Raw genomic sequence first — 7,941 nt, forward strand, 5'->3', positions numbered from 1 at the left:
GACGGCGGACGGCGAGCGGCGAGCGGCGAGAGGCAGCGGAGCAGGTCAGCGCGGCTTCCTTGGTCTCTCGTTCTCTCTTGGCTTAAGAAAGGTTGGTGGATTGACGCGTCTCTTTGGTTCGTGTCGCATCGATCTCGGCAGAGTCAGTCAGAGCAGGGCGGCGGATTCGAGCTTTCCGAGGAGGGAGATGGCAGGCATGGGCGATATGCAGATGAGGCCGCGGCCGGGCCCGCCGATGCACCGCGGCCCGCCTCCCATGGCGCGGCCCCGCCCCCAACCCATCGACCGCGAGAAGGTCAGCCAGGCCTCCGCAACCCTAACGATTTTACATGTTATACTAGCTAGTGTGCAGACATATACTAGTGTCCACATCAGCAGCGCTATTCTTAGTAGGTTTGCTAGGTTTTGAAATTAGAGGATTGCGAGGACTGATCGATTGAATTCTTCTTGTGCAGACCTGCCCTCTCCTGCTCCGGGTTTTCACCAAGGTAAGGCCCAATGATCTCTTTTCTTCTACTCTTTCTTGTTCCTTTTAGACTTTTAGTGCACCTACAGCGCATTATGATATCCTCAATTCGCTTGGATCGTGCAATATTTGATTGGATCTTCTGGTGCATGGGTGGTCGGTGGTGAAGTAATCTGAAACGTATGGTCCTGTCTGAATGATGCTACCAAAACACGACCCATTACCATTGTGCTCACGTTGTTGCATTTTTTAAGGATGTATAAGCTCTGTTCCCGGATGGTGCTGTGTAGATCAGTTCGCCCGTATGGCACCTGTAGTTGAGCAGCACTTGACTAGGAGGTGTTTAACTAGCATGACTCGGTAATACAGCAGAGGATCCCAAAACTTGTTTGTCAGAATGTTGGTTTGTTTGATAGGCCTTACAGTTTTAATTTCAACATGAAACCTGGCTAATCAGGGGCCAAAAGGCGTGTAAACATAGCTAGACCCATTTATCCGTAATTGAACATATAAATCACACATTTTGGATGTCGTAATTATTAAATCTTGACAAAATTTTGTGAAGGCCATCAGCAGTTCAGCGCTAACCTATTTATCATGGCTGACATACATGCAGTTTGCAGATTCCATTATTTTCGAGCATTCTAAGTCACTACATGTCATACAATTTTTCAACCTGACAATTTATACACCACATATGTTCATTGCTCAAGGGGTATCTGTTGGTGTTGGAACTGTGAGCTCAATTTAAGGGGAAGTACTTAGCTGCCAATGATGGGCTCGCCATCTTTGGCTGGAACAATGGATGCTATTTTTCAGGAAGATGGATGCTATTCATGTACGCACTGGATTATGCATTTTGATTTTCAAGCCAGCTATGGCTATTCTTAATCCTTGCCAGAAAGAATGGTAGTAAGCATGTAGTGCTTAAGAAATCTGAGGATTTTTTGTTGTGGCCTTGTGGGCGATCTGGAAAATAGACAAATAGAGATCCTTACACTCTCCAACTTTTATCTTCTGTAACAGTTCTGAACAATGTCTTCTCAGTGCAGACTGCAGATTTGTGAATAAACACAGTCATACGGAAAACTGATCCTGCTTATTTCTTTCCAGGTTGGTGGCCATCACCTAAATGAAGAATTTTCTGAGAGAGGGAAGGAGCCAAAAGATGAAGTTCAGATTTATACGTGGAAGGATGCCACACTCCGGGAGCTCACTGATCTTGTAATATTACATATCTTATACTTTTGACATTTTTGGGAAACATAATTTAGATTGAAATTTCATAAAATACCACTGGGTGTGTGTGACAGCTATAAGTAGTGCTTGGGCGTCCATGTCAATCACATCCCATGTCATAAAATACCAGTGAGTGTGTGACAGCATGGTAATCCCAAGTGCTTGGATGAGAGTCTAATCAGCACAATTTTGATCATGTTTCAGGTCAAAGAGGTTGCTCTTCCAGCAAGGAAAAGAAACGCTAGGTTATCTTTTGCTTTTATATACCCGGATAAGAATGGTCGTTTTGTTGTCAAACAGGTAAGTTCTTGGCTGATTTGTTTCTTCAATGCCAATTTACAAATGCCAACCAAATTAATTGTTGCTCCGTATATCACGGTACCCAATGGTGATAAGCTAGCAAATTAGTTGCTTCTTCAATGCTACTCGTAATTTACAAATGCAGAGCACCCTGTCCTAAATCCTAAATCCTAAATTTCTGATACCTCATTCACTCCTTTATGGATGAAAGGAGATGTTAGTTCTACTTTCAGGAACGAGTTATATTGATAGCAGGATACATTAACTATTAGTTCTGGTTCTCACTACTGTTTATGAGCATATAATCTTGTATAATTCCATTTGATATTTAAAGTCTCTAGCGCTGTCTCATTATTCCTGGTTTGGCCTAGTTAGTAGCATGATGAGCTACTACTTGCAGCTTGCGCCGTTTTACAATTATGTTTCAATTATGCGTTCAATACTGGGGAACAACATATCCCTAGGCCATATGACCATTACAAAGTGTTCCAGACAGTATGGTAATCACTAGTTCCATACCGAAATTGACGCTTATTGCTAGTCCATTGAGCATCGTGCTTAAACTGCTAGTTACATCCACAAATTTCCATTGTACAACCTATGTTCTCTTGCATTCATAAATCATAACCGTTGAAGTTTCAACCCGTGATAACTCATCTTGTTGGACATTGTGAAGGTGGGTTCGACCTTTTCTTATGGTCATGGAAGAGGGGATGATGCCAAATCTCTTGGGGATCTTGGCTTCCAGGTATGCATAAGTGCTGTATTATGCTAGCATTTCATTCCGTTTTCTTTGTTGACACTTGTTATTTATTATCATGCTACCTTCGTTTGCAGATAGGTGATTACTTGAGCGTGTCGATCATGTGAGCTGTGCCATCTTGCAAAATAGTGTGTCTGCTGCACACTAAGCAGAATAGTTTTCCTGCTGCGCTATTATTATCTTGAGCTGTGCGTGTGAGGGATGAAGCTCTCCTTAGTGGTCGCCTCGTAGGGAACTGGAACCAGAACTGTCTGTAATAGTGGCGACTTTTGAACTAGTATTTGAGACTTGACACTCAGAGATCTGATGTGATTGCTTGCTATGTACCTGTTCTTTGTGGTTGTCACTCTGAACGAGAGTACTCTTTGAACTAATGTTTCCAGCAGAACATATGTAAACATAGGGGCGGCGCAGCACTTTTGAGGCTGAATTTACCAAATAAATGACGATATATTTAGCTAAATCAAAGTTGTACGATCGTTACCAGTAACATCTGATGCAACTAAACAACAAAACTTGTGAACTCAGATAATGAGCATTGCAATCGAATTTCGTAGGATTATGTGAACTCCCATTTCTGCCTAGAAAAAAAGAACTTATATCTTGGCAATGAAAGCAAGTTACCAGGCGTTCTTGCTAATGATCTACTAATATAAACTCGTGTTTTGCAACAAGAAAAAAAGGACCTGGTTTCGTCTTTGAGATCCCTGTTGATGTCATAACGAACAAGGCAGGGTCTTCAGCCTGCCTTGCACAGTCGGATCCTCCGAGCAAGAATACTTGAGATGATGAAATCACTTCCACACATCCATGTTTAGCTCCCTAACTGTATGAGGAGAATCTCGCAACGACAGGGGTACTTTCCGCAAGATACAAAGAGAGCCATGGATGAGGACTTGCACACTGCAAAGAGCTGCGTACATTTCATGCCAAATGTGTCTGACAGCCATTACCGTAAACTCACCAAGTTCAACATAGCTCATATGGACCTTTTGCCAAATGCGATTGTAGGGTGGACGGACACGCTTTGATCTCCAGCGAACCTGCTCTTCAAGGTCTTCATAGCAGTTTGCTGTCTTGTTTTCAATCACTTCATTTCATCTGAAAGATGGATAGGGCGGCCGTTGAGAAGAAATGGCCCAAGCAAACCATTCTAAGGAATATAGATTGATTTGATCTGCTGTCTTCGTTCTTACAACATCTAACATTCCTCAACGATCCATTTCTTGTTAGGCAGTTGACCAAGCCGAGAGCGTGGAAGTCCAGCTACTGCATCCTGGTCTCTGTTCAAGGCTGGAGCAGCATAGACCGCAGAGTTTGAATTGGTTCCTGGGACAGTGCTAACTCTTTTAGACCATTTCCCTAATTCTGGCAGCCGTACGCCTCATCTGTTTAGCAACAAAATCAGCTTCTTTCATTTTTCCGTCTTCGTCAAGCGCATGATGAAGCGCAACCAAACTGCGAGGTTCAACAGCAGCAGAACTGCTTCCGCTCTCGATGAGTTCATAGAAAAGCCGGAACGCATCTGAAGCTCGACCACCTGTGCAAAGGCCATCCAGAACCGTACTGGATACTGACACACCCAATTCATGACGCTTCTGCAAGCTAAACAAGGTGAGTTCGGCTGCCTCTGTGAACTTCTTTTCCTCGCAGAGGTCCCCGATTAGTTTTTCCATCTTGATGTAGTAGCCTTGGTCATATAGAGATGTGATGATTTTGTAAGCACGGTCATTTAGGTTGCTTTTGAACAATGCGTCAATCGTATTGGTCGAAAGATCCAAATTCTGGCGGATCTTCCTCTCAAGCATTATCTCAATCAAATCTGCAGCTTCTTTTGCGCAACCTTCTTTTTTCAGAAGTCCCAAGAGAACCGAGTGGAACGTGCTTGTGCTAGGCCGGAGACCACTGTTCAGCATCCTGTGTAGGGCCTCCCATGCAACCTTCATCCTTCCTTTCTGTGAAAATCCCTCTACGATGGCAATGTAGCATTCATCATCAGGCACAAGATCCCTCTTCAACATCGAGAGCACCAGCTGGTACCCTTCTTCAAAATCTCCTTCCTTGCAATGTCCTAGAATTAATGTCTTGAATGCAGCAAAGTCGACCTTGCTCCTCCGATCCAATAGTTGCCCAAACAGCACCCTTGCCTTCTTTGCCTTCCCATTCTCACACAAGTACACAAATACTGGGTTATATGCCGCAATGAGCGGTACACAACCCCCTTGTTTCGTGAGCACCTCCTTTTGCAAAAGCTCATCCACAAGCGCCTCAGCCTTCACGAACTCCCTGTTCTCGCACAACGCCCTGATCACCGTGCTATAGCTTGCAGAATCACGACTCACACGGAGCTCCACCATTTGGCCAAACACCTCCACCGCCTCCTTGATCCGCCCTTCGCCACAATGTGCGGCCATCAGTGTGTTGAATGTGCACGTGTCTGGCTTAAACGAGTCCGTCTCCAGCAACCCCTTCACCAGCTCCATCCTGCCGGCCTCGCAGAACCCCTGGATCATCGTGTTGTAGGTGATCCTGTTCGGCGTCACACCATCCGCAGCCATCATCTTGAAGACCGTGAGCGCCTCGTCAGCCAGGCCCCTTACGCAGTATGCCTTGATCATGGTCGTGTAAGTGATGACATTAGGAAACACGGAAGCCTTGCAATCCTTTTCCCCGACGCGCATTTTGTCAAACAGCTTGCGCGCGGCGGACAGGTCACCGGCGCGGCAGAGAGCGGAGAGCAGCGAGTTGTAGGAGATGGCGTCGGGGGCGAAGGCGTAGGTCTCCGGCAGGAAGCGGAAGAGCCTGACGAGCGCGGGAGGCGACGGGCGCGGGGAGGCGGTGGAGAGGCCGTGGAGGAGGGTGTTGAGGGTGGCGGCGTCGGGCGTGGCCCGCGGGGAGCGGAGGAAGGCGGCCAGGACGGCGTTGGCGGCGCGGGTGCGGCCGCGGCGGAGGAGCGCGGCGAGGAGGGAGTTGAAGGAGTGCGCGGTGGGGGCGGGGATGCGGCGGAAGAGGTCGGTGGCGGCGCGGACGCGGCCGGCGGCGGCGAGCGCGCGCAGGAGGGCGTTGAGGGCGTGGTTGGGGAGGAGGGTGAGCGGCGAGGGGAGGGAGCTGAGGTATTCGAGCGCCGGGCGCAGGTCGCGGGAGCGGAGGAGGAGGTGCAGCTTCCTCGCCGCCGCCACCGACGCGGGCTCCGGCTGCGCCGGCAGCTTCCCTGCCGTGCCCATTAGAACCGGTCAGCGTGGCAGCGTTGAAAGTGCATACGACTTCCCACGACACTCAAGTAGTAGTACTATACAAATCTTAACGAGTGATGCTATTCTTATGTACTCCTATATGATTTTACGAAAATCTTACTTATTAGTTCAGTCTATTTTTTTGCAGCGAAAGTATGAGAGCTTTATTCAACTAAAAGCATTCGCCGAACAAGTTCGGCCGCCAATAAGCTACTGATCAGAAAGCTAGGAGTCTCGTTGATCCAACTTTCAATGACAACGCTCGTAAAATATGAAAGTAATAATATGAACATAATAATTACCAGTTGCCATAAAATAATAATTTTAAAGCACACTTCAAATCTAGTAATTGTGTCCTCAAGCAAGACATGAGCAGCTAGCTGAGATATATGGTCAAACATCCAGAGGCATCATGAATAACATACAACCATATAGCTCTTAAAATTGGTAAGGAACATGTACTGTATACAAACAAAACTAAATGATATAAAATATTTACCGTGATACCCACTACTCCCTTTGTAAACTAAATATAAGTGATATAAAACGTCTTATATTCATTTACGGAGGGAGTATTTCAGAAAGGCTTATACCTGTAGGTTGTAGTTTGTCTAGAAAAATCTCCTATTTCGGAACTCCAGCGCTGTACCAAATCAGATAACACAATTTAAGATCAATAGGAAAGAGCAAACGATAAACATGCATTGTTAGGATGGCCAATAATACATACATTCATCTATGGACATGATTACAGAATGCATGGCCAAAAAAAATCAACATATCATATAGGATAACCTTAAAATGAGTATCAATGGAATATTCATGATTAGTAAGCATACCTCAACGAAAAGTACGGGACCTGACCTAACCCTCCTTTGGCGCTCCCACGGGCGACAAAGGAGGCTACTCGCCGCCGCTCGGGTGCGCCGGCGGGCGAAGCCTGCCTGGCGTGGGCGGCGGCGGGGAGCCTTCTCCTCCTCGCGTGGTGAGGTCGACGCGGGTCGATCTGGTGAGCTCAGCCAGGTCGCGGTGCTAGATGTCACGGTGGTGGCGTGGAGGGCTGCGTGCGGTGGTGGTTGGCGCCGGGTGGATGCGTGCTGGCCGGATCTGGCACTGGGATCCCGGTCGGCGCTGTGAGGCAGGGACAGTGGCCCGGCAAGGCGGCTGCTCCGGCAGTGGGCGTGGCTCCAAGGTGGGGAGATGGCGGAGCGACTGTGTCGTCCGGGTCGGCTCTTGGCGGCGCGGCAGTTGTGCAGGATCTTGATCTGGCGGTGCGTGCTGGCCTGAGCTCCAGCCGGGTCCTCCCTGGTCCGGGTCCTGGACGACGACAGGCGTCGCGGGGTGGCCCTCCGGTGAGCTTTCTGGGCTGGGGGTGAGGGGTGGCCTGGTCCTCCTTGTCAATGGGCGAGCAGGTGTTGGTGGCCTTGCGTCGGGCTATGTCGGCCGCCACGGTGAGGCAACATGGGGGGTGTGTCAGGTGGGGAGTTCTCAGTAGGGATGGGAGGCCCCGATGTCGGGCCACCCGTCACCGGTGCGGGGGTGCACCGGTCCGGATGATTCCGCTCCTCCTCCCCCTTTCCTCGGCCGTGTGCTTGCTTGCGTGGTTCTGGCGATGTTTGAGGCAAGGCGGCTGTTGGCTGCTCTGTCGGTCGAGTGCGTCCGGTCAGGCCAAAGCCAAAGCCTTTGGGGGTTCACGGACTTGCTTGGATGCAGGGCGGCGGCCCTTGCGGCAAGAAAGGCGATGTTCGTGAGCGGAGCGTGTGTCTTGGGTGCGGTTGGGCAACCATGGTCACGCGGGTAGCATAGTTGGTGATGTCCGTCGTGCATGATGGGCGGAGGGGTTAACACCGGAGCACATCACTTACCCGGTTTTTTCTGGCCGACGATGGATGCGACCGTGGCCGCGGGCGTCGTTTCCTTCATGAAGGCCCTATCGTGGT

The 7,941-nt window shown here is 48.8% G+C and overlaps 2 protein-coding genes across 2 annotated transcripts; one reads left to right on the top strand and one right to left on the bottom strand.

Moving 5' to 3' along the window:
* The first annotated feature begins 6 nt into the window (after positions 1–6).
* On the top strand, positions 7–3,100 carry LOC119323195 (histone deacetylase complex subunit SAP18-like). Its single transcript, XM_037596787.1, has 7 exons — positions 7–44; positions 142–295; positions 456–488; positions 1,580–1,690; positions 1,910–2,005; positions 2,682–2,753; positions 2,843–3,100. Exons 2-7 carry the CDS (start codon positions 188–190, stop codon positions 2,873–2,875), a joined length of 453 nt encoding a protein of 150 aa, XP_037452684.1. The 5' UTR covers positions 7–44; positions 142–187; the 3' UTR covers positions 2,876–3,100.
* A 98-nt stretch (positions 3,101–3,198) lies between these two features.
* Positions 3,199–5,992, bottom strand: LOC119320764 (pentatricopeptide repeat-containing protein At1g02060, chloroplastic-like). The gene has a single exon (XM_037594714.1). The coding sequence runs from the start codon at positions 5,990–5,992 to the stop codon at positions 4,118–4,120; it is 1,875 nt and encodes a 624-aa protein (XP_037450611.1). The 3' UTR covers positions 3,199–4,117.
* Positions 5,993–7,941: the final 1,949 nt, after the last annotated feature.

Source organism: Triticum dicoccoides, chromosome 6B, assembly GCF_002162155.2.
Source record: "Triticum dicoccoides isolate Atlit2015 ecotype Zavitan chromosome 6B, WEW_v2.0, whole genome shotgun sequence".
NCBI classification, from domain to species: Eukaryota; Viridiplantae; Streptophyta; class Magnoliopsida; order Poales; family Poaceae; genus Triticum; species Triticum dicoccoides.

Bases quoted from the DNA above. Each gene is read 5' to 3' on its own strand.
- LOC119320764 (XM_037594714.1), bottom strand. From the start codon at position 5,992: ATGGGCACGGCAGGGAAGCTGCCGGCGCAGCCGGAGCCCGCGTCGGTG.
- LOC119323195 (XM_037596787.1), top strand. From the start codon at position 188: ATGGCAGGCATGGGCGATATGCAGATGAGGCCGCGGCCGGGCCCGCCG. The intron at 1,691-1,909 runs GTAATATTACAT...ATCATGTTTCAG, and splicing joins TCCGGGAGCTCACTGATCTT to GTCAAAGAGGTTGCTCTTCC. The intron at 2,754-2,842 runs GTATGCATAAGT...CTTCGTTTGCAG, and splicing joins TTGGGGATCTTGGCTTCCAG to ATAGGTGATTACTTGAGCGT.